General features: G+C 42.3%; 1 protein-coding gene across 3 annotated transcripts in view; it reads left to right on the top strand.

Moving 5' to 3' along the window:
- Window positions 1-930: 930 nt before the first annotated feature.
- The window catches only part of ANKMY1 (ankyrin repeat and MYND domain containing 1), a 46693-nt gene continuing 20772 nt past the window's right edge, over window positions 931-26851 (top strand). For 2 of the 3 annotated variants that reach the window (XM_020786400.3, XM_020786399.3), the window contains exons 1-9: window positions 933-1004; window positions 3010-3313; window positions 7138-7284; window positions 9247-9716; window positions 10661-10877; window positions 11555-11719; window positions 14355-14743; window positions 16763-16934; window positions 19888-20037. In XM_020786400.3, the coding sequence (XP_020642059.3) occupies window positions 970-1004; window positions 3010-3313; window positions 7138-7284; window positions 9247-9716; window positions 10661-10877; window positions 11555-11719; window positions 14355-14743; window positions 16763-16934; window positions 19888-20037 (2049 nt within the window). In that variant the 5' untranslated portion in view covers window positions 933-969. Of the gene's footprint in view, window positions 1005-3009; window positions 3314-7137; window positions 7285-9246; window positions 9717-10660; window positions 10878-11554; window positions 11720-14354; window positions 14744-16762; window positions 16935-19887; window positions 20038-26851 lie in introns of all 3 variants that reach the window. The other variant, XM_078389243.1, reaches the window with a different exon arrangement.

The raw sequence follows: 26851 nt of genomic DNA, 5'->3' as shown, positions 1-26851 counted from the left end.
GCAAGCCTTTCCTCAGTAAACCAGTTAACTGTGTGATTTTTTTTGGATGGATTGTTATGCATTACTGCTTGGACTGGATATTTAGTATCACTTGTGTTCTCCATTTTTGTTTTCCATTTCTCAGAGTAGTATTTTTTAAAATATTTGTATACTTACTGTTCTTAGCTTTAATGTTGCCTTTTAATGATGTTACCCACCATTGTGTACTCATTGTTTTCAACTTTAAATACTGTACTGTCTTTCAGTGTTGTAAGCCGCCTTGGGTCCTTTTCAAGGAGAAAGGTGGGGTAAAAATATTTTAAATGAATGAATGAATGAATGATGCCCAGGAACGGACCAGCAGCCAGCGAAGTTGCCATAACATGGGATTATGTGACCCCTGTGACCAGCCCCATTCAGCCATCTGGCTGCTGTCTTTTGGCCCTTCCAGAGGCTGCCCCTGATAGAGCGTCTTGCAGTAATCCAACCTTAGCGACCTTGGCCGGCGGGGTGGCTCCAGAACTGCCCGTTTCCCTTCCCTGCCGCAGGTGACAAAAGCTTTTTGTTCGGAGACTTTTAAAGAAACGCACACAAGTGCCCGAAAAGAAACCCATCAAACAACCCAAGAGAGAAAGGCGGACCTGCCAAGGCGCCCAGCCAAAGTACCGAAGAGGGTGGAGCCAAAGGAAGCCACGCCTCCGCTTCATGAACCCGCCTCGGTTTCTATGGCAACTCTGACGCGGCACAGCCCAAGCGGGAGGGAAAGGGAGGGGGGTGTCCGGAGAGGCTGTCCCGTCCGCACCTGGGCCCTGACATTGAAAGGGAACAGCGCTTGCGCCCCTGCGGGCCCTTGTTCTTTGTTACGTTCCTCCCTCCGCAACCTCTTAGAGAGGCAACTGCTGGCTGGCTGGCCGGGTGGTGGTGGTGGTGGTGGTGGAGGAGGAGGAGGAGGAGGAGGAGGAGGCCACGGCTGGAGGATCTTCGGACTCAATGGAGGCTGTCCAGGCTGCCTCGGAGGCTCTGAGGTGCGTAAAGGCTCTCAGAGCGGCGCCGCCGCGCGCGGAGTTCCCCTCTACTGCTGTCTACCGGGGACAAGATTTCTGGTTCTCTGGGGACCCCTGGCGGGAGCCCAGAGACATGACAGTCTCTCTCCTCCCCCCTCCCCACCCCCGGCCTGGCTGCTTGGACGCGCATCATATGGAGGGTGAACCGGTCTGGGATACGGACTTGCGCCAAGGCATCTGTAGAGAGACACGGACGCCTCCTGGCACGTGGGTGTGCGGAGTGGCTGTGTGGAGGATTTCTTTCTTAATCGCACCTTGGGGGCATTTGTAGGGTTAATTTCTGAAGTGGCTTTATTAAATAATGAAAAGAAAAGAAAAAGATAATGGCCTAACCCTATTGTCAGTCCCAGCTAGAAAGGTCGACCCATTGGATGGGTGGAATTTACTTACGAGTTGACTTGCCAGTCAGCATTGGGGCAGTGGGCCTCCTCTAGCTTGGATTCACAATTGGGTTTCGGCTGGTTATTCGTAGCTTTGTGAGCTGTACAGAGAAAATAACAAGAACAATAGTTGGCCTCTGACTCTCCGAATAACCCATAAACATATAATTTCCTTGGACAGGAGTGATGACAGCATTTATGCACATCAGCATTTTACACTCTTGTTCTGCTGGGCACTGTGCTCTGCATGGCTGTTTTAGGGTTGTGGCAGCCACAGCTGGGAAAAGGGGGTTCCAGACACTCCATACCAGTGTTGCCTGGGATAGGTTTGGAGCTCACCTATATGTAGGCTGCTGTGTGTACCAGCTCGGGGTCAGGCACGCAGGTACCCTCTAGACCAGTGGTTCTTAAACTGGGGGTCCCCAGATGTTCTTGAACTGCAACTCCCAGAAATCCTGGCCAGCACAACGTGGTGAAGGCTTCTGGGAGCTGAAGTCCAAGAGCACACGGGGACACAAGGGTGGGATCACTGCTCTCAAGTAACCGTGTTGTATCACTTTGTAACTTCCTGCCAAGGCAGGCTCAGCTTGCTTTCTGCTTGTGCTCTTTCTACCAGCAGAAAATGCTCCTTCCGTTCAAATAGGCTATTGATATCTATGCCAGGTTGTTGCTGAGGAGGTCTTTGACTGATAGAATCTTGCTGGTTTCTTTTTGTTAGTTAATTTTTACTTCTGTTTTGGGGGTTGTAAATTTTTTTTATTGTTTTAATGATTTTATTCAATTTGTTTTTATTTGAATTTTTACTAATAGTGAATGTCATTTCCTGGCAGAAATGGAGGGTATAAATACATTTGTTTTTCTGTGCTGTCTGGTTACTTTTGACTTAACAATGACTCAATAGGGTTTACCTTAATAGATACACAACATGGCATCTTGAATACTGGTACACAATGAGTGGGCATATTATGTGACATCACTATTGAGCTAGTTGCACATTTCACTTTGCCTGTGGGTTCTCAGGCATATGTGTAAGTAATGAAATTGGCCATCAAAGCCGTAAATGGTTCCAGATACTTTGAGCTCCCGTTGCCCATGCTGTGCCTGTCTTGTGAGATCAGCGGTGGAAGACCTTTTAGTATGTCTGCCTGCCTCTGAGAACAATGTTAGCAGACATTTCTTAGTAGTGGCACCTCTCCTGTAGGACTCTGCTGCAGCTGATACCTACCACAGTCCATTGTCACATGCCTTTAAGCTATTCCAAAATGTTGGTTTTATCTGTTGCTATTTCTTTTAATAGCCTTGTAAGCCAACTTGAATGCTATATATTTTTTTGTGAAAATGTGGGGTATAAATGTAATAAATAAATAGAAGACTGACCCATTAATCTTTGTCTATAATTGAGTTAAGACTCTGCTTAAGAATCCTTATTCTTAAAAGCACCTTAAAAAGCTTTATTCTAAAAGGCCCCTTATAAACATTGTAAATAAATAGCATGGGAATCAGGGAGATTCCCAGTGTGTGTTCAGAACAGTAGTGTTAGTCCAACCATTTTGTAAATGAGCTTTTGTAACTCTTTATGATTTCAGAGTGGACAAACACAAAGGAGGAGGTAGTCTCTCAAGAGATGGTGACTCCTTTCATGGAGAAAAAACTGAAAGTGATTTTGAACCAGAATCTGTTCTTAATTATGACGGTGATGGAGAAGATGAAGAGAGTGATGAGGAAGAAAGCAATGAATTGCAAGATAGATTTACTGAAGAAGACCTGAATAATAACAAGATTGAATATAAAACTGGTATGCAAGAGTGGCCAGATGGTTCCAGCTATAAAGGACAATTTGCATTTGATTTAAAACTTGGATATGGAGAATTTGCGTGGGACAATGGTGAGGTAAACTGGTTCAGTAAACAGAATATGCTTATACTATATGTTGTTATATTCCAGAATATTGTCGTTGCCTACATTTGCCAAATACTGCAGTTGCCGCTTGCCAGTTGGAAAAATGCATTCATCAAGAGATGAATGCAACAACCACCTGAATACTGACTTCAGATAGCAAGGGTGCCTTAAGAAACATCCCTAGTGGTCCTAATGTGGTGTAAGAGCTCATGCAGTATTCAGATCTCATGGCACCCTTGTGGTGGGGGAGGGTAGTTGCAATGGGCATAAAGATTCAGTACATTTGGAGAATGTCCCTTATGTGGATCACAGGCAGTCAAGCAGCTGTTTGCTGGATTTGGATGAGACCTGCCCTTTCCTGCTTGGGTAAAGAGATGCTTGCTCTTTTTCAACCCAAAAAGATTAGATTCCACCAGTGTACTTCTCACTTTTAAATGGCTTTCCCTGCTGAGATGTACACATATTCATGCTAGCCATATCAGCTGCCACTATGGCCATGCCTGATGGCACACATGCACTGAACTCCCACTCCTGTTGCCTTAATGGCAAGATTAATCAAAGTTTAAGTCAAGAGTTAAGTTTTAATAGTTTGGGGTACCAGTATAATACTGTTTTTATCAGGCTGGTTTCTGGTTTCCAGACTTAGGCTTTTTAGACTCTGATATTTTAATATTTACTGTATCTCAGGCTAATAAGGAACATGGACAAATACTTTTATACCAATTTAATATATCCATTATTGTTGATTCTGACTGACAGAGCTTTCAGGGGTCTCAGGCCAAGATTTTTCTCATGGCCTTCTGCCTGATTCTTCCAGCTGAGCTGGCAGGTTTTGAACTTTGAACTTTTTACATGCAATGCATGTGTTCATTCTTAGATTGTGAATGTCCCCTATGTTTGTCCTTACGATAGTTATTTATGTTTTTTTTCATACATAGGTGTATGTGCTAATTCCAGTTGTAAGTGTCAAATAAAGTAGATGCATAGATTCGGTGGAACTTACATGAGTGTTGACACAACCCCCATTTAATCAGTGAGTCTACTCAGCACTGATCTCTGGATTTAGCCCATAATATTTTCTTAGAGCTGGGTGTGGTGTGCTCTAGAAATATAAATTAATTGATGATTCTTGTTCCCAATCCAGTAGTCCTTCTTTTGTTATACAATTGTTAATGATTACAATGATAGCATTGATCTCCTTGACTCAGGAGAAGGATGGAACAAAGATGGTGTGCTTGGATCAAGTTCCTCCAACATTTACAGTGCTAGACATTTCTTCAGTGATATGTACGTGATTCAGACAGTACTTGTTCCTGCTGTGTCAGTCTCTCCTTGCCCCACCCTGCAATAATGCTTTCACACAAATTTATGCTTAATAGCATAATACCTGGCCACTATGTTGATGTGGTGGTGGTGCTGGTGCTGGTGGTTGTGTGCTGTCAAGTAGTCTCCAACTCATGGAGACCCTATGAATGAGTGATCTCTGTGGTCACCATAGGTCAAGAAATTCCATGCAGCTGAATTAATGGAGATGCACCTGTCACTCTACTGTCAGATCACTTAGTACAGTAGGCTGTTGAAGGAGGAATGGGTGGCCAAATCCTTCCTTCCTCAGTTTGCTAAAAGCCAACTGTATTAACCTGCTCAGTGACTAGTAGTTTTTATGATGGTTGTGAAAAAAGAAGTTGCCAGTTTAGAGGACTGGTTACTTTCATGGGCCTATTAAGAGTGCTATTTTTGCTTGAAGCACTATGGGGCGGTATATAAGCAGCCCACTTTGCTTTGCTTTATGTGGAATTGGATTCAGATTGATTTGATTCGCAAGGGATTCTTCCAGTTTGATCAAAATATTTGTATTTTTTTGTGACTAGTCAATAATTCAACTCTGAAGATATCAAATGTAATTTCATGAGTTCTATTTATTCATTTTGTCCAGGAGGTTGCTCCCTCTTCCTTGTATATACTCATCAGTGTTTACTAAAGCAGATTTAATAAATACATCTCTGCAATACTGAATGTATGCTTTTATCTAGTTTTTCTGATGGGCAATGAAGCTAATTCACAGTAAGAAAACCAATATTAATGAATTGTTCCAGGAGTGTAAATCCTGGATTGAACAGGATTACTAACTTTGTTTGAACTCTACCCTCCACATATCCCATTTTTATGAAGTCATAATTTTCAATAAATTTCTGTGCTGTCATATTCCCTGGATGAAGGCAGGTAGAATAAGCCTCCTTGACTTGCAAATTAATGTTGCCATATTCCAACTCTTTGGAAAACAGTAGTTGAATCCTTTCTTTATTTCTTTCCTAGTGTTTTTTGTGAGGGTACTGTGGCACATACTTGCACTCACTTGTCTTCTGTTATATTTCACTTGTCAACTTTCTCTGAAAGTCTCCCAGAATTATTTTGCTGCCTTGTTAAAGCTTGGATTTACAGGCATCTATGCATGTGTATGTGCATGTGTCTGTATATGAATGCACACATGGCTGGTTTTTATTTCTGGTACTTCTAAAGGATGCTGCTTTGAAGGTTAAGAAGTTTGGTTTTCTTTGGGTGCATATGTGGTATTTTAGATCCTAGACATATTTTAGAAATGATGATAATTTGGGCATGCAGCCATTCCGATAGGTCTTATAAAATATTTTCATGTAATTCCACATATGCCTATGTGCTTGATTTAAGATGCAGGCTGCTTCACACATTGCCCTGCATTCATGGTGAAATCATGGTTTGACCTTTCAGAACTGCCTTGGATTTTCAAGCTTCCTCTCCTCATGTACTAAGAGTCTTTTCTGGTTTGCAATCTCTGTAATGTACCAAGATATTTGAATTAGATAGGGCATGTTTACCATGAACTGTAATTCTTCTTCAGCTCAGAACTGGAACCCCATTTCAAATTGTAATTTTTATATGAATGTTACTTCTGTGTATGCATCAACATTGCTCATGTGTACATCATAACCTTTACTTGAGAATGGATGTTATGAAGCCATATTCCTTTGGTTTATATACTGCAATCTCATCACATTAGTGCACGGTCCATTTATGCATTTAGAGCCTCTGTGTAAAGGTGGTATTCCATCCAGTTTATCCTGAGCAAGGAAACATAAGAATACTTTGCAAGCAAACATTTGCACACTCACAGTGGGGCTTGTGTTACCGCTTGTGCTGTGGTAGAACTAATATGCTAGTGGTGGGACGGTTTACTCAGTTGGCATCATGTTAGATGTAGGACCTTTGTTTCTACCTTGGGCTTTCAGCTAAGAGTGAATAGAAGGAAGATAAGTTACTGTTTTAAAAAGTTATGAATGGTGTTGAATAGGATATGGAAAGTGGTTTCTGTCTAACCTTTTAATGTTAGAATTTCCGATGAAACCTCAGCGGATTTGGGACTAACAAACATATTTCATGCGATGTACGATTAAGTTAAGAAAATGCCTTCCAAAATATGTGATTGTGTAGAGGTCCAGCGGAGAGTGTGCCGTCCCACGAGACAGAGGGCGGAGAGGGAGGAAGGAAGCCAGAAAGCGCCGGTGTAGAGACGGACTCAAAGGAGAACTTGACTGAGGAGGGGGCGAGAGCAGAGTGAAGCGGGAAATTTGATATATGGTGGAGGAGGGCGGACTGCAAGCTATATGTGCATGAAGGTTTTGTTTATGGGCTTGAGCTCCTTCACCAACACTGAAGTGCCCCCTATGGGGTTGAAAATGACCTCAGCCTCACCAAAAGTTATTCCTAGGCATTATTCTGACTTACACATCTAAGTTGTAGCATTATTTACATAATTCCCCCTGTGTTCTTTATTACAGAGATATGTAGGGCAGTTTTATAAGGACCATCGTCATGGCAAAGGGATTTACTTTTGGCCTGATGGCTCTAAATTTTCAGGGTCATTTTATCTTAGCCGCAAAGAAGGCTATGGAACCATGGAATTTAATGATGGGAGAAAATTTCAGGTAATTAGAAAACATTTATTTTATTACAGTGACAAAGTTATTACAAAATGGAGAAATTTTATAATAATGCATACAAAAGGAAGACTTTAAAAGGAAGAAATTCAACAAATGATTGGAAGTTTCTTTCTACTCATATTGTTCATTTATATCACTGGTTCTTAACCTTGGGTTACTCAGGAGTTTTGGACTGCAACTCCCAGAAGCCTTCACCACCAACTGTGCTGGCTGGGGTTTCTGGGAGTTGTAGTTCAAAAACATCCAAGTAACAAAGGTTAAGAACCACTGATTTATATTTTTGAATTAGTGCAAACTTTTTATAGTTCAGAAATAAAGGTTGATGAATACTTTGCTTAATTTTGATGATAACATTGGGGACACACTGTGCTGGCGAGCAAAATTCAGCTTGCACAGAATTTACAAATGCCTATGAGAAGAACGGATGTCATGTAGTGGCTGCTGGATGTGCATGGAACCTTTCTTTATGGTGATTACTGAGCATTAATTCATATGAGGAAAAAAAAACTAAAATTGAGAGGTAGATCAGTTGTATGTACCATACTTGGTCAGATATGCCTAGAAACAGCAGCAGATCTACCAGTTTTGAACCTTTATTCCTCTGCTGACAAATGTGTAATTTGTGGATTGAATTCTGATTTACTTCCTACTCTTACTTGTCCACCCCCATGTTCCAGCTGAGATGACTGCTTGTCTCCCTCCTGTATTTGCAGTTATCTACTTGAATTTTTGTTTATGAACAATGAACAGTAATTTTTGTACTGTTATTTTAAATCCATTTTATTGTTGCTAATTAAGGTATGGCTTCTTGATGCCTTACTACAGTGTGCTACTGATTGCTTTTTGCATCCATTTCTACATTGAAATTATTTAGACCTAAACATTCTTAAATATTTATCTGGTGGCAGGACCTGTCTTAGAATGGAGGTAAGGCTAGTTATAAATCTGGCAGAATGGAAAATAGAAATGTTTTATTTTATTTATTATGTTTATTGTCATTCATTTCTTTTTCTCTGTCTCTCCAGAACAGTTTAAGTCAGGCTTGTCCAACCTTTCACCTTCCCTGGGTCACATTAGAAGATGAAAATTTGGTTTGGGCCACACATACATTTGGTTTGGGCTGCATGGGGGGGCAGCCCTAGCCGTCCTCCACAGTCCCGCTCCAAGCGCACTTACCGGCAGCTGCAATCTCAGATAGCAGAGGCTGACAGCTTTGACTCCGGTGGCTTTATGGGGCCGGGAGGGGGGCCACCTATTGATGGGGATGGCTCAATGCAGTAGCGCAGCCCCCGTCCCCTCCCCTCCCACTCCTTCCTTCCCTCTCTCCCCCTCTACTGTTGTGACATGCCCCAGCCACATTCCGGCCGCAAGTGCTGGCTGTGTAACTTGAAACTTTGGAATTTCTTTAAAAATAAAAAATTGCACTGGGCCGCATTACAAGCTGACCTGGGCTGCATGCAGCCCTCGGGCTGCAGGTTGGACAAGCCTGGTTTAAGTAGACATTTCGTAAGTGTAACGCTGGCTCTATGGCTTGGAAACGGGGATGAGCACCGCCCCCTAGAGTTGAACACAACTGGCCAAAAATTGTCAAGGGGAACCTTAACCTTAACCTTAACCAATACAAAACTCAATTTAAAATTAGACACAGTTTCAGTTTCTACAATTTTTCTTGTGTTCTGGATCCTGCTTTACATTCCTATTTTGGTTTCAGTCACTGCTAGTTGTAAAAATTCTGTATGAATAATAAAAATCAGAGCAAACCTTACTGCTGAAAGAATGGTTAAAGATGACTTTTAGGCAACCTGGATCATACTGTTAAATATATCTTGGTAAAGTGAGAGCCTGTAATATGCAAAATGAACTGTGATATGTTCGTTTTTGCTCTTCTATGTGATTTTTTTCTTTTACTCTCTTCTGATGTTTTTGGTTATATTTTCTCTACTGAAGGGGCTTTACAAGGCTGATGAACGTTTTGGACCAGGAATTGAAACATATCCGGATTATACGCAAGATGTTGGCTTGTGGCATCGAAGTCATATAATTAAATTGTGTACGGAAATACCTGGATATTTCATTCTTTCGGATTTTCCAGAACTCAGTGTTTATTTTGATGTTGAGTCCAGTAGAGATTATATTTCAGAGGACAGCAGTACAATGTGGGATTTGAATGAGGAGAAGGACCCATTTTTCTATAGATTCAAGCAACTTCTCTTAAATGATGACAGCTACACATTGCCTGAAAATATGTACATCTACTCAATTGATGCAGATCATCTTCCTCTCACTCGGACCTTCCTAAAAGAATTTGATTTCCAGTATTTTAAGAAAAGGAAACGACTGGCTTATGAAAAAAGATGGCCTATAACAAATATAACCCCCTTTCTGATCAGGATGCAGAAACACATGTATAAATATAGGTAAGCAGTGGTTTGTGCAGTAAATAACTGATCTGGTATATATTCCATATTGCTGCTGAAATCCTGTTTCTTTTCCTGCTTCTACATATGTCTTTTCAACACAAAGGTTTATGTAACTTATATCCTTTGATTTAAAAGATTACACCATGGGTGCCTATTTTTTCAACTGCTGCTGAGTCAAAAGGGAGCCCTATCTTTGCACATTAAGAAGCATCACAAATGCTTAAAAGTCCCTCTGCCCATTATTTACTTTCCCACTTCCTGCCATTCTTAGCGGAATTACTTGTTATGGAAAAATGATACTCTAAAAAACTTAAAATATAAATGCTGGCAGCTGATAAATGGTGCCCAATCTGCTCCTCTCCAGCCTAGTTACTGGAGGAGATCTTCATTCTTCGATTAGCTCTACTCCATTGGTCTGGGGAAGGATATGAACAGAGGAGTGCTGGGGAAGGGAGTTAAGAGTTTCTGGTGGTTTTGTCTGATGTAGCTCTGTCACCTTTACTGAACCACTGGAAACAACTGTCTCAACACTATTGCAAGAAGGGAGAGACAGAAGTCTAGTTACAGATAACCTCTCCTTTGGCTATGATGCTTCAGACTAGAATTGGCCTGGTTGCATTTCAAAGAATTTCCCAAATAGAGAACTGAAAAGGTGAGCTAAACATCTTCTCCCTGTTCATTTGTTTTGTGCGCTAGGGAAGATTTTTTGCATGAAGAGGCTTTTGTTCTATAATATCTCAGCACACATGTTTTACAGTCTGAAGTGTGCCAGTTCGGATGTAGGTTTATCACTTCAGTGAGTAGGCCAGGGATAGAGATGTGAGGTGTGAAGAAAAGAAAAGCTACCATCCTTCCACCTTACAGGGTTTGGAGATGATCAGAATTGCAGAGAATAGGCATTCACACATTTCTGCTTTTTTAATGGTTATTCTCATTTTTAGGCATTGCCAGAAGGATGTAGACTGGGATGTTAATTTCATTCTGGAAGGCCACCGAAATGGTTTTGGAGCCAAAGGTCGCAAAGAGTGTGCTGCAGAGTTGCTGATTGTGAAGTCCGCAGAAGGAGACTCCAATAGAGTGTACGAGATTCTGAGGGACAATCTGGCCCATCCAGATGTAGCAGATGTGCATGGATATACTGCCCTTGCTGCTGCTGCTGTAAGAACAAATCGTACCCGGGATCATGCTGCTTTAAGGCAAAATTGGTCGGGTTTAGTTTTCTCTTACTTACTGTGACATGGATTGATTGATTGATTGATTGATTGATTGATTGATTGATTGATTGATTGATTTGTAGGCTACCTTTCTCCCGATAAGGGGACTCAAGACAGCTCACAGTATTAAAAAGAACAGAATTAGAAACAATAAGTTGCATATTAAAAACAATTAAACTATAAAACTGATTAAAATACATGGGATAATTAAAAACATGTAACACATTGAAAACAATTTAAAAATTGTTAGTCATGATGGTTAAAAGCCTGCCTGAAAAAGATGCTTCTTCAGCTCTTGGTGGAAGGATAAAAGGAAGGGGGCAAACCTGACCTCTTGAGGGAGAGCATTGTATAACCAGCCACAAAAAAGGCCCTCTTCCATGTCCCCATCAACCGTGCCTGCACTGGCAATGGGACCAAGAGAAGGGCCGCCTCCTGATGCTCTTAAGCACTGAGAAGGATTGTATGGGGACATATGTTCCTATTTTACTGTAGTATGTAAAAAAATGGATGTTAAACTTTACTATAGCACATGCAGACACTAGCAGTACATTAAATACTAGGATTCCAAAATATGTGTTATACCTTTATGAGCATATCTAATATGGTTTTCTCGTGCAGATGAGTTGTCGAGATGACATTATCAACCTCCTTCTTGATAACGGGGCTGATGTGAATAAGTGCAGCGATGAAGGATTATCAGCTTTGTCTATGTGCATAATTCATTATTTCCCAGCAGAATCATTTCAGTCCAATATTGCTGAACAGAACCACAGTAGAAAAGAGGTCAGTCCTAATGTGCTTTTGTAAAATGACTAATTTTTCTTTTTTCTTCCTGTTCCTTCCCTTTACCTTTTATTCCAGGACAGGAAGGGGACTGAGTGAATGGGGATTCTTGTGTTCCACTGAGACTACTTATTTATTCCACAATTTGTTACATGTACTACCACTCTTTCAGACAGTAATAACATGCCTGTATGAGGTTATCTATAAAAATGGTTCAGAAACTTCAACTGATGGAATACCGTTGTATTGGTGATTGCTGCAGTAAATCGTTATAGTCCTATAGTATTTTTATATGACTGTTTTCTTTTTTGTACAACTTCTATCGTGAAGTTGAAGGGATCACATTGATTTCCATTTTTGTTCCCAAAATCATTGAAAGGCAGTGTTGTTGAATTTTAAAGTCCATTGTGTGAGGTTTAACATGCTAACATGTGCTGGATTATGGAGAAAGCCAGAGACTTCCAGAAAAACATCTACTTCTTCTTCATTGACTACGCAAAAGCCTTTGACTGCGTGGACCACAACAAACTATGGCAAGTTCTTAAAGAAATGGGAATGCCTGACCACCTTATCTATTTCCTGAGAAATCTATACGTGGGACAGGAAGCAATAGTTAGAACTGGATATGGAACAACTGATTGGTTCAAAATTGGGAAAGGAGTACGACAAGGCTGTATATTGTTCCCCTGCTGCCAGGAGAACAAACCTATCCATTCTGAAGGAAATCAACCGTGAGTGCTCACTGGAAGGACTGATCCTGAAGCTGAAGCTCCAATACTTTGGGCATCTCATGAGAAGAGAAGACTCCCTGGAAAAGACCTAATGTTGGGAAAGTGTGAAGGCAAGAGGAGAAGGGGATGACAGAGAACGAGATGGTTGGACAGTGTCACTGAAGCTACCAACATGAATTTGATCCAACTCCGGGAGGCAGTGGAAGACAGGAGGGCCTGGCGTGCTCTGGTCCATGGGGTCACAAAGAGTCGGACACGACTTAATGACTAAACAACAACATGTGAGGTTTAGGTTCCTTCCACATTGGCCTCCCTGTAACTTAAGAGTAGTTGAGGAGATTCTGTTCTAAGTATCGTATTATGTCAGATTGATATCCTCTAGTAGGAGCATGGCTTTTCAGTGATAGCCCTGGAACTCCACAATATCCTCCTGTGGGTTTTCCATTCCCCTCTCTGATATAACTGTTCTGTCTTCTTGTTAGAATCCTTCCTATGGAACCTGTTGACTTGGTTACATATTACCTGATATTTGTTGAGTTTTGGATTTTGTTTTGGCTTTTAAATGGGTCTTTTAAAATGTGCATGCCACTTTGAGAACTGTTATTGAAAAATGTTTCAAAATCCCATAAATATGTAAGTTTAACAAGTGTGTCTTCTCTACTTCATTTGATACTCCCTTTGTAATTACTTTTACTATACAGTTTTTCAAAACAAAAATAAAGTCGAGGAAAGAAATTATCACAATGTTTTATAAATATTAGGATAAGAGAAAAGAGTATTTTCCCCAGCATTAATCTTCTAGGACAGTATTGTCCATATAGAATGTAAAAAATAGAAAAAGTTTATCTATGCTCTGAGAACATTGGCAGACACTTTCAGCCAAAAAAAGAACTTTCAGACAAGAAAAGAACACTGGAAAAAAGGCAAAAAGAAGCCAAGCCTAAGCCTTGAGTAAAGAATGAGGGGGTCAGTGCAGAAGCAGATATAGGCTTTTGTGGCCCCAGCTTTATGATGAAAGCCAACATTTTAAATTACTGCAGAGGGGGATTACATTCAAAAAGCCAGAATTATGTGATACATGGGCAACATCATATAATTGCTGTCATGATTCTGACCCCATTCTTCTGTATAAGTAGCAGATGCACTTTAGATTCCTATACAATAAATGAGTTACAAAATCAGTTAGGTTTGGAATGTGCACGAGCTTTTTACTATGCCTACTTTTTAAGGGAATCAATGGAGGGCAGTTTTTGCCTAGGTAAATTTTTGCCAGTTCTAAATAAATGTTTAAGTTCTTCCACCTGTTAAAAAAAAATCTAGGACACAAATGTCCTGATGGTTTTTCCTTTTGATAGCTGAGAAGTTACCAAAGCTCTTGTTAAATTTCTGCACACTTTGGAGCTTCATCTCCATGGATCCAATTATTTGCTCCTTATCTATGCTGATTATCCACTTCTTTCATTTTGAAATTTCAGGTATTCAAACTTTTGAGTGATTATTTTGACACTCAGGTAGAATTTTACCTGTGGCCAATTTTTTTAAAAAAATCTATATCAAGCATGGTTTGAAAGAGTGTGATGGAGCAGTATTAACTTAAGCTAGCTAGACCAATCTGGTTGGTACCTGGATTGGGAAACCATAAGGAAACTCTGCCTTGAATCATACAGAAGAATGGCAGAATAGAAAGGAAATAATTGAATTAGCAGGTTGCAGTAGATCTGACAACAATTTTGTGTGAAATATTGGAAGAAAGTAAGCCCAGGTGAAATTTTTCATTGTTTTGAGCGTGGCAGCTTAGTATTGTTGGTATGATTATGTTTTAAAATTAAAATAGCACAGAGTGATATATTTTTGAAACAGTTGTGTCTTTTTAATTTTTTTTTAAAAAATTCTGCTTTATATAGGCAGGAGAAGTTGGAGAAGAAATATCTACAGTGTCTCCACAGTTGTCACAGTCGGATGTGTCTCAGCCTTCTCCAGAAAGCGCAGAAAACAAAATTTCCTCACCAACAACCCCTCTATCACCTGCACCGTTGTCATCTGCTGAAAAGGCAGAGGGTGGCACAGATACTGAGGCAAAGTTGTCAGAGGACACAGAGTATGCTATTGGAGAAAAGAGCTCTGGGACAATTTGTGGTGTATACAACTACGAAATTAAGGTTACTGCAGAAGCCATGCAGCGTGGTGCAGTTGTTCTTAGCCACCACATGTTAAAACTACCCTGCTTCCCTGACAGTGAGGAGATTGTCCAGCATGAAGGCACTATAAGGAGAATGGCAATATCAATAACAGAGTAAGTGGCACTAGAAGACCCCAGAGCAAATGTCTGAATGAAAAGCTATGTCAACATTACTGTCAGGCCAGTCTCACTTGGGCTCTCTTTAGGATGATGAGCTTACACAAAGTGATTCCACAAAGTTGAGGGACCCTAAAACTATGAGGGCTCTAAAACCATCCGGAAGCAGTTGCTAAACAGAAACAAAGGAATCTTGCTGCTAATATATACCACTGGAGACATTGTGTCAATTCTGTAGGAATGCCCAGTGTTGATAAAGATGGACCCAAGTACCCAGCTTTCTTATGTGCTGCCATTGACACTGTATAGATTCTATTGATAATGGGTTTATTCCTTCCTAATTTTCAGGGTTTGTGGAACAATGAATCTCTTCTTCCTTACTGAGATAAGGAATAGTTTTGCAGCTGTTTATGGAATCTTTGAGGTTCAGTTTTGGTTAAAGTTTTGAAAGCCATCAAGGGACTTCCCTCCTCAGTGTGAAATCAGGTTTCATATCATACCCAGAAAATTGTTTTGTAATTCTCAAAGCTATTGAAGTTTGACCAAATGGTTCCCCTCAGTTTTCACTGACAGCAGTGTATTGTCGCAGTATAGCACCTTTGCAACTGAAATAGCTATGCATGTATTCTGGGAATATTTATTGTCTAAAGTGGATAACATATCTAACATCAAGCAAGTTTGTCATTTACTCTGGGTGAAGCTAGCATCAATATTAATATCTATTAGTTACACTGATATTCTGCTTTTCCTTCACTGAGTTCAAGATGGCATATGCATCTCTCTAATGCAGATCAGGCTGAGGCTGTGACTGCCCCAAAGATACCCTGTGAGTTTCATTGCCAAATAAAGATTTTGAATCCATGTCTCCTGAGTCAAAATCCAACACTAACCACTATGTCACACAGGCTCTTCCCATTGCATCACCAGATGAACCTCATTTGGAGTCTGCATAGGGTTCTTCTGCCATTATACCAAGTGAAAATGACAGGGTTACCACTTTCTGAAAAGTCAGGGAAAGTCTGCACCATGTAAAGTAAATTTTTCATATGTGATTGCTTGTTCCTGCTGGAGTTTACAGAGTACCAGCTCTCTCATCCTCTTCCCTGACTTCTCCCATGCATAAAGGTTGCAAATGAGGGTTGTCTGCTTCTCTAAATTATAGAAATAATCTGCAAGCATTTAAACTCCACCTTCTTTCTTGCTGCTGATCTGCTCATTATACTTTCTGGAACCAGAAAGTGCAAGTGAAACTTTCCCAGCTTTGGAAAGTTTCTACTTGCCAGAAAACAAATCTGCTAACATCTTGGTGTCAGGCAGATGGTTCTTTGTACGGCTGTGTCTGAAACCACATTTCGAAGAAGGCTTCTAAGATGGCAGTTTTTAATATGCAGTGGCTGGATTTCAAACTTCATCCTGACTTGGTTTTATGGCTATCACCAGTTGCTGGAAGCAAATGCAAAGGTTATTGTAAAGTGTGCTACAAAATCGTTGAATTAAATAATATAGGAATTAGAGCTGTGGAGTATCATGCACAAGGACCATTACATCAGAAGAACCTGAAAATGAAATCAAGTCAACAGTCCATTGCAATATGTTTAGGTTCAAAGCCAAGTACAAGTTCAGATAGTAAAACCATTAAGATTTGCATTAATGCAACATGGTCTACTCATTTTTTAACTTGTGCTTATATTTGAATAGTGGTCAGGGAAATTGACAAATGTTGGTCAGGGAAAGTCAGGGAAATTAAAAATTAAATTTCAGTGCAACCTTGCATGAAGTCTTTAAGATCAAGCCCTTCCCCTTTCTTTTCCTTCCCTTATTTTTGTAACATGTTGCATGTTGAACAGGTGAGTTATCTTGAACAATTGTGCAGTTTTTGTGCTGTTGTGATAACAAATCTGATGTGGAATTTGAAATCAGGTTGAATGGCTGCCTTGTGTCTGGAACCTGGATTAGAAACATTGACCGTCTCAACATTTCAAACAATTAAGACCTTTTTTCTTATGATTTTACCAGACAAAAGAAAAGACTGGCTACTATCAAACTTCTTCTAAAGCGAGGTGCTGATCCCAATATGTGTAGAATCCCTATGCATGTGCTCTTCTTTGCTGTTAAAGCTGCAGATGCAAAAGTAGTGAAAATACTATTAGAAGCTGGAGCAAAGACTGATATACGACTGCCAACCAGAGTAAGGACATTTTGTTTATTTGAGATACTGTAAGTTTCTTTTTTTAAAAAAAATTGTGATTTTTTTTTAATTTATTGGACTGAGCATGGGAATCCTATGGTGTGAATGCTACTACCTTGTGCAAGTCTTTTTCTTTTCCTTCCAGTTTTCCTTTGTAACTGATTTCTTTTCCAACAGTGGTGCCTCACACAACAATGTTAATTGGTTCCAAAAAAATCAACGTTGTGTGAAACATCGTTCTGTGAAACACCATTTCCCATAGGAATGCATTGAAAACCAGTTAATCCGTTCCAATTGGAACGGATTGCCATCGCTGAGTGAAAATCCCCATAGGAAACATCGCTGTGTGAAACAATGTTTCCTCCATTGGAATGTATTGAAGCCGACTCAATACATTTCAATGGCTTTGCAAAGTCCTTTTTCGCTCCTGTAAAAGTGTCTTACTATGTTTGGAAGCTGTTTTAAATGATTGCAATGGTTAGCCCACCTCCTGAAACCTATGCAAACTGATTTTGGGGTTGTTCTGACACTTCGTTAATTTATGATGATTTTTTGTTTTCTCCATTGGAAACCATTAGACAGACCATTCAATGGTTTCCAATGGAGAAAACAAAAAATTACCATAAATTAACGAAGTGTCAGAACAACACCAAAATCAGTTTGCGTAGGTTTCAGGAGGTGGGCTAACCATTGCAAGCATTTAAAACGGCTTCCAAACATTGTAAGACACTTTTACAGGAACGAAAAAGAGACATCGTTGTGTGAAAATCCCCCATAGGAAACATCGCTGTGTGAGGTGGCAAATTTAACAGAAAAAGGCATCGTTGTGTGAATTCATCGTTGTGTGAGGCACCCGTTGTGTGAGGCACCACTGTATTACTTTCAGATCAGGATCAGTGTCTTTGGAGACTGAAGTGTTCTAAAGCTGGCTTTTCTGTGTCATCACAAATGTTAGATTTGTGTCTGTTTATTTTCTTGCATAATGATTGTCCTGATATATATTGAATACAGAAGGGCACTGATGGCAAAGGATGGCGTAGATCATATTAGCAGATGAATAGGTAAATGAGTCATTTATGTTGTAGATGATATTTTTGGAGTCTGTAATGGTGGAAACATCTACTGTTTGTATGCATTACAATAAGGAGTATGTGTATTTGTAAGTGCACAGACACATATATGCATACACATATTGGAGGAGGACAGGGACACAGATGCCCCTGTCAGCAGGCTGTCGGAACTATGACCCAGAGCCTCTATGACATACCTAGCCTTAGAGGGAATTGGAAGTAGGGATGGTAAAGAAAAGACCACCTGGAAGAAAGAGATATCATAGGTCTGAGATAGTGGGACATAAACTGATCCTTACCCCCCACCCCCAAGAAATGAAATTATATTCATAAGAATAGTTCCTGGAGTGGAGTACTGGTACAATTGAGAGTCTCGAAGGGAGAAGGGGAGAAATGGAAGTATCCCAGAGTCCCCTACAAACCCTCTTACTGGGGAGAAAGACAGAGAGGCAAGAAATATGGGGAAGATGAAACAATCACAGAATGGAGGCTGGCACAGGAAAGGGATCTGCAAGCTTTGGCAACAAGAGGAGGCGGTGGAATCGAAACCTGAGAATCCAGATCAGTCTGGGCTGCCATGCAAAACCTATCCATTGGTTTTGTCAGCACTGTGGCCATAGTGTCCTTCCCTACAAGGAGCCAGTGGAAGGCAAGGCAACCTGAGATTGATGACTGTTCAAACCTGTATAACTAAGGAGCTGATGGAGAGAATCAACCACTCTTCAGAGACTACGTTTGATTTAATAAATCCTGTTTTATTACAATTTGGTGATTGTCTTGTATGAGGACTAGGATGGAAGAAGAACCATCTATTCCCCAGGGGAGGTCCAGGCTCATAACATGTATAAGCAGTTTTCTTTGTAGTCATGTGTATGAACAAAGTTATTTACCCTGGCCTAAGAGCCAGACACTGATTCACAAGAAAACTATCATATCCTGAATTTAAATCGTTGCACTTCAAAGACCAGCTTATACTTACATGACAGATGGGCAGTCATTTTAGTAATGGCCAGGATATTTATGTATTCAGCACCATCAGAAATAATTTCTTATCTTAAAAATGCTATTGTCACTTGGAAATTTCATTTTCTTCATTCGTATCCATCTTTACTAGGTCCCTTTCTCCACAATGTATGTTGTACAGTATCTAGACCTGTAGTTTAGTGTTTCAGTCCCTCTGTAAGGAGATGGATTGTAGCTCAGAAAATTCACACTGAAATACATATGTCAGCAATTAAGGTATCACAATAATTTTGTTTTTGTTTTTATTTTTGTTTGTTTGTTATATAGCCATGTATAGTGGCCTGCCAGATACTTAGCAAAATGCTATTTCCTGCAGTTTGAGCTAGGAAAAAAAAACATACACCTGATTATCTTTGAATACTTTTTTGGTTTTTGTCTCACTTGCCGAGCTACAAGTTGTGCAGTCCTGGTCTAGTAAAATACTTGACTTCTAGACTCAAGGTTGAGGGGGCTACTGAAATGACATGATTGAACTGATGTATGAAGTATTTTCCTGGCAAATATGTGTTTCAAAAACACAACTATTCTCCTAATACTCTGAGTTCTTGCTTATGTTTAGAGCCTATGCACAAGCAAGCCCCTTCTTCTCTTTAGTGCTGCTGACATGAGCAAAATGTTGATAGCTGGAGTGGGGCTATCTGCTCCCTTCTGAGCCTGTATCCAAACCCAAAGGCTGTGTGCCTGAAGAGGGCTTTAGATATATTTAATTTTAATCCTTAGCTTAAATAGTACATATATATTCCATTAAAAGCTAGAATGTCTCGATGCCATAGTACAATATGCCAGAAACACTCACTTGTTAAATCTTTGTGTGACAAGTGATTTTGATATTGGAGGCTAATGCAACATTTGCTTTTCAGCTAGGAGGAGTAGCTCCTCTTCATATTGCTGCTGCCCTTCCTGTCGAAGAGGGAATTGAAATTACAGAACTACTTCTTCATTCTGCTACAAACCCTGATGTAAAGGCAGAAGATGAAAATGAAGTATACAGGCCGGACAGGGTTCTCAAGGTATGTGTATGTAACAGATTCCAATTCCAGTACTGTCATGTGCAGAGGAGAGGAATGGAGCTAGAATCAACTTTTTTAAAATAGCAAAATGGTGTGGAAAATAATTGCACTGTGACACAACAATTATATTCCTTATCCTGACATGATGCTTCTAGAAATGAACACAACAGAAGAGAGGATCTTGTTGTTTATTGAAGATGGGAGTCACCTGACTGCAGCCCACAGACCACATGTGGACCCTCTGGCTAGTATGGAAGTCCAGTACCTCACTTCCTGTGTCCCCAAAGCTACCTACAATTGCATGGGGAAAACTTTTGCTATGTTTTTGCTGTCCGCTGCCTAGCCCGCAGCCAAGAGACAACAGCCTTCAGAATACAAGCTCCAAAGCTGATTCTCCACCTGGCAAGAGTACAGGAGTGCTTTCCTTACTATCTGAAATAAAAGCAGCAACCAACAATATTGAAAGCTCCCTAGTTAAGTTAAAATCTTCTCATCCTGAGCCCCGCGTCGAAACATTTCTGCTCTGTTCCAGCTCAAGCAGCGCTCAGGCCATCCGAGAAGGCAAAAGGAAGCGGAATAGTAATGAACTGTGCAACATTTCTCCTCCTGCCCCTTTAGAATCCAAGCCAACAGCTGATGCTTCGGGTAATACACTCCCTGGATTAAGGGCTTCAAGCCTATCGTCCAAACAATTGACTGCCAGTGAGCACCCGATTACCCACGACCAAGCCACACCAGTAGTTTTGACGCCACCAGTACCACCAGCTAGTTCCTCAGCCGACACACCGGGTCAACCGGGGACATGTGACAACCCTCTAAAGGAAGTTACATTGAGGGAGACACCGCCTCCGACGGAGCCCAAAGCTACCCCAACCCTGGAGTATCTCGCCTGTAAGTCCATCGACATGTGTCCTCAGACTGAGTTACTGCCCATCCCATCCTACGCACGGCCCAGTTCTAGCTCCACCAATGGTCCTGACCTAGGAGAACTTCTATTGCAGCTCGACATCGACATAGACACTGAGTCCCTGCCTAATGAGGCCATCGATGGGTTTAAAGAATTGCCACGGGAAAATCAGAACCTGGTGCTCAGGAAGGTTGAGGCACTAGGGCAGGAACTGAGGACCCTAGTCGAATCTTTCCAACCTAAGAGCCCCCCCGCAGGACTCTCATCCCCTCGGGGGACTAAAGCTCTAAATGCACCGATTGCCAATGAGCCCACGATATGGGCAACAGCTGACAAGGGCAGAACCTCCTCATACAAGGAATGCCCTCAGGTAGAGCTGCCCCCAACCACTCACTTAACGGCAGATCACTTGCTGTTATCCTCCCCTTTGCCGACTGGTGTTCAGCTCAACAGAGCAGCCCAGAGACTGCTGGAGGACCTGCCAGGACGCGATGGAAGGGGTCACAGCAACACAGCTCAACTTCCAATTCTCTCCCAACTACCCAACACTCCAGAGCCCAGCCAGAGCGAAGACTTCCTGACACCTCTGCAAATGCACTGCTCCCCATTCAATCCAGCTAAAGTGACTGTGGATATTCACAATCCAGAGGAGCCCAATGACTGTCCCACGGCTCCGCCGGATTTGTCAGAACCCTCGGACATTCCGGACGCAGACAACTTAGCCAGGTTGGATTCCCACACTGAAGGCTTGCCTCCGGACCCAACGATGTGCGCCCCATTGGATCCAACGACACGCACCCCACTGTTGTCTACCAATTGACTCACTGCCAATTCACTCTCTATTGCCCCCTCTTCCAATCTAAGACTGATTTCCTGGAATGTGGCGGGATGGTACAGTAAAATGCAGGACCCTGAGTTCAGTGACTTACTTCGAGGCTCTAGCATCATACTGCTACAAGAAACGTGGGCAGTTCACCCCATATCCCTAGCTGGATACGCCGTACACTCTCTTCCAGCACAAAGGCCCACGGCAAAGGGCCGCCCATCTGGGGGATTAGCAATATTAGTAGCTGACTTAATAACCTCAAATTCCATACTTACAATTGACGGCAACTGCAAAATTCAGGGCATAAAACTTAAATCCAGGAATCAAGAGCTCCTAGTAGTCAATGTTTACATGCCTCCAGCATCCTCTAAGTCCCACAGATCTAGCCAATGGGAATCCTTGAGCTCTGCCCTAGACAATCTCGAGCTCAAGTTCCCAGGGATGCCTTTGCTGTTGGCAGGGGACTTCAATGCCAGGGTAGGCCAGGGTGAGGCCATTTTCAACCGTCTTATGGACTCATTCAGCGACGCCTCCCCCTTACATCCCTATGTCTCAGGGAGGCTGTCCAAAGACCACCAAATCAACGACGCGGGGATCCACCTGGCTCAACTCTGCCTACTCCGAGGCCTCATCTGGCTAAACGGCCTTACAGAGGCTGATTGCGAGGGTGAGTTCACGTTCATCTCCCCACGCGGATCCAGTACAATAGATTACATTCTGATCCCGATCTCCTTGCTCCCGCGTGTGACTGAGTTCCGGGTGGGTGAGCCTCTAGCCAGTGATCATCTCCCCCTATGCTGTAGTCTTGCTCCCAACACAGACTCGACACCCTTGACCAACCTGGCCCCTGAGGAGCCCTTAGTGACCCTGCCCAGAATCAAATGGAATTATAGAACCAAACAATACTTTGAAAAAATAATCAATCTAGAGATGACACCGCAAGGCTCCCTCAACTGGCTATCTTCACCAAAGCCCGAAGACCTCATCCAAGGATTCGAGAACTTAATAGACTTCATAGCAGCTAGCCTTGGGCGGCCCCCCCAACAACTTCAGAAAAGACAGATCCTGCCCACACGTCCTAGATTAGACAAGGACTGCATCGCCCTGAAGCAGGACATGAGGAGGATCTACAACAACTACAGATCCTCTAAGGCCCTTAAGCTCCCCTCCCAGTACTTTGAGCTGAAAACCTACCTCAGGTCAGCCCTAAAGAAACTTCAGCTCCGCTCTGCAATGGTCCGATGGTCCTATCTAGCTGAGGCGATCAATTCAGGCAACAACAAAAAATTCTGGGATGTGGTTTCCGGTTCCTTCATCTTTAAGAAGACCTCACAGGACCTCCCTCACATACCAGCCGAGACGTGGGAACATCACTTTCTGGCCACTTTTCACGACAGCTGCAAGCCCACAGTGCCAACTGATTCGCCTCCACCCTGCGATCTCCCAAACTGGGCACCAGTCACATCTAGCCAAATAACAAAACTCATAGGCCAACTCAGAACTGGAAAGGCCCCAGGCCCCGACGCCCTCCCTTCGGAACTGCTCCAGGCATACACCGAGTGGTGGGCGCCGGTGCTCGCTGCTTTATTCACGGCCGTCAATGAATCCGGTTTGATGCCTAGGACGTGGACACAGGCTATAGTAATCCCGATTTACAAGAAGGGCGACAAGAAATCCCCAACCAACTACAGACCTATAAGCCTGCTCGACATTATTGGGAAGATGTACGCCAGTCACCTACTTCACCAACTCCAAGATTGGCTTCTAGATCAAGACATCCTGGGACCCGAACAAGCGGGCTTCAAGGCGGGAAAGTCCACACTAGATCACTGCCTGATCTTATCTCACATGATCTCTAAATACGCCTCACAACCCAACACCCGTCTCTATGCAGCCTTTTTAGACCTAAAAGGGGCCTTCGATTCTATCAACAGAGACATCTTATGGCTAAAGCTGGCTAGGCTGGGCATCGATAGGAGACTTCTATTCTTAATTCAAAGATTGCATGCGGGCTCCACATGCCGTATAAAAATTTCGTCGAAGGGGGCTCTTTCCAATCCCATTCTCGCCAACAGAGGAGTGAAGCAAGGCTGCGTCCTGGCTCCTACCCTGTTCAATTTATTTATTAATGACCTCGCCCCACTTCTACGCAATACCATCGGACACAGTCCCAAATTAGGCCATTTACAGATACCAATCCTACTCTACGCGGACGACATGGTCCTCCTTTCCCGTACAAGGGTTGGTCTAAAGCGGCTAATTACCTGCTGTCTTGACTATCTATCACATAACAACCTGCAACTAAACTTCGAGAAAACCAAAATCATAGTCTTCGGCAAAGCTTGGAAATCCTTCCCATGGTCCTTCCACGGGAATTCCATCCAGCAGGTCAGAGAGTTCAAGTATCTGGGTGTCTTCTTCCACTACCGACACTCCTGGACAACTCACCAACGGGCAGCAACTAAGTCTGCCAAGCTCTCAGCACAAGCCATCCTACGCTTCCATCACACCTGGGGCCACGGCTACATCCCTGCAGCCCTGCAGATCTTCAACGCGAAAACAGTCTCACAGCTCTTATACGGCGTCCCCATCTGGATGTCTTCACTACACAGCTCCGTGGAGAGAGTCCAATCTGTATTTCTATACAAAATCCTAGGCCTCCCCCATTGCGTTCCATATGCTGCCCTATGTCTTGAAGGCGGTCAACAGAGAATTGAAACTAGGGCCTGGCTTAGATTCTTAAAATACTGGGTCAAAATTTGCTTTTTTTCTCCCAAGGACATCCTACTCCAAGCTCTGCTTGCTGACAGTCTGTTACCCAAAGGCCTGGCCCTATTTCTCAAAAAAATTAAGACCCTAGGGCTGTCACCAGACTCAATGGGTTCAATTCCCCCCCCCAGCGTCTTCCAAACCATCAAAAACAGGGTCTTGGACATAGAAGGGCAAACGCTGTTTAGCGCGGCCCTGAAAGTCTGCTCCCCGCTGCACTTTCAGCTACCCCTTACCCTCGGACGCAGACCCAGTTACCTACATCATCTAGAACAGCCACAAGACCGCTGGGCATTCACCCTCGCTAGATGTAACATAGTACCATCAAGTCTAGCGCAGGGTAGGTACAAGGGCTTACCAACAGAACTGAGAGTTTGCCCATGTGGCCAGGGAAAGACTGAATCCCTGCAACACATGCTATTTTATTGTACACTGTACAAGGACATCCGTCTGTCACATCTGACGGCTTTTCTCCTCTCTCATTCCGGATGGGCAGACCTGAGGAAAATACAATACCTTCTATGTGACCTTAGTAAGGAAGTCACTCTATCCACTGCTAGATACGTCCAGGCCATTATTCAGAGACGCCGCAACATGCTTCCCCAAAACGAGGGGCTCCAATTACGATTTCCTGGCACCTCCTCTTGCCTGTAATGAATCTTTCCCCAGTATTTTATTGTGTTATTATGTTATTTATGCAGCATGCCAATAAAGGTTTCTGTTTCTGTTCTGTTTTTGCTGTCCCCACCGATTTCCTTTTGGACATGAGTTTTTATCCCTCATGGAAGTGACTTCTGTTGATTTTCAGTTTTAGAAAGAAGCCTCCAGATGGAGATTTAAGAGGTGGAGGAAGACGAGTGTAGAAAAATTTACCTCTGTTATGAGGATTTGCATAAGCCATTCTAAAAGTAGGGCTCTAAAAATAAATTAGCCGCTTGCACCCAGTTTAAATAGGCCAGAACAGGTTGAGAAAGGGGAGGAGGATATAACTTGAAGGTTTTAGTTAAAGGTTCAATTAGAACCATCTCAAAAATCTTTTTAAAAAAGCATAGAATTGCTGTGTTTTTTCCTTCTGTTTTGGGCCTGCTTGCTGCCTCCAGTTCTCGAGGGCCTCTTGCTGCATCATGACCAGGCTTTTTTTTTAAAAAAGGTCTTCCTGAGCTGGAATCAATGTCTCAACTCCCAGAATCCAGTTTTAGCCACAGCATCTGTGATGTTTACCCTGTGGCCCTAGCTTGTTTCACTAAACACAGAGCTCACGAAGGTATCTCAACATGCCCTTTAACACACTGCCTCCAGTTGATCTCTTTACCAACCTATATTTCCTGTGAAAGACTGAGGTCCATTCAGTACTGTACTGAATTTTTAAACAAAAACAGGTTTTATTGATTACAAGTTGTTTCAGGAATAATTCTTAAGCACATTCTTAAAAGTTACACAAAGCTTCTGTATTTTACTCTAACCTCTTCTATCTTAATTAATACAGGTCACACTCTGACTAATCACTCCGTAAACACTCTATCTGCCTCAAACCCCCAAACTCTTTTTTCTCATCTCTGTCTCTCCCTGAACTGACTAGACTCTGACTCACTCCTGCCTCCATCTCTGCCTGATGCCTCCTGTTCCCAACGGCCTCTTGCTGCATCACGGCCAGGCTTTTTTTTTTAAGTCTTCCTGAGCTGGAAACACTGTCTCAACTCCCAGGATCCAGGTTTTAGCCACAGCATCCAATTAATTTATTTTCCTCTCCTAAATTTCTAGTTCCAGCTAGGAATTTTGTTACTCTGTTCTCTTAGCCCAAGACTTCCCTTTCCTTGACATGGCTCCAATTAGAATTACAATGATTCCCAGCTTTAATGAGACTAAGGAAAGATAAATTCCCTCACTCTTAAATTTATCTTCAGGTGTGTTTTCTCCATATATTGGTGGCTCCCCCTCCATCCATTTCCCTTTGTTTGACATATGTATGTGTGGATTAGGAAAATATTACCTCCCCCATATTATCTTCCTTAAAGCAGCCTCTGCACCCCAAATGGCTTATTCGAAAACTTTTGCTAGTTTGCAGTCTGGATTTTAGAACCTTCTCAACCTTGAGGGATGTGGTGGCGCTGCGGGCTAAACTGCAGAAGCCTGTGCTGCAGGGTCAGAAGACCAGCAGTCGTAAGATCGAATCCACGCGACGGAGTGAGCTCCCGTCGCTTGTCCCAGCTCCCGCCAACCTAGCGGTTCGAAAGCATGCAAATGCAAGTAAATCAATAGGGACCACCTCGGTGGGAAGGTAACAGTGTTCCATGTCTAAGTCACACTGGCCA

This window comes from Pogona vitticeps, chromosome 3, assembly GCF_051106095.1.
Source record: "Pogona vitticeps strain Pit_001003342236 chromosome 3, PviZW2.1, whole genome shotgun sequence".
NCBI lineage: Eukaryota > Metazoa > Chordata > Lepidosauria > Squamata > Agamidae > Pogona > Pogona vitticeps.
The sequence above is the reverse complement of the archived record's forward strand: the minus strand, read 5'-3'. Positions and strand labels throughout refer to the sequence as shown.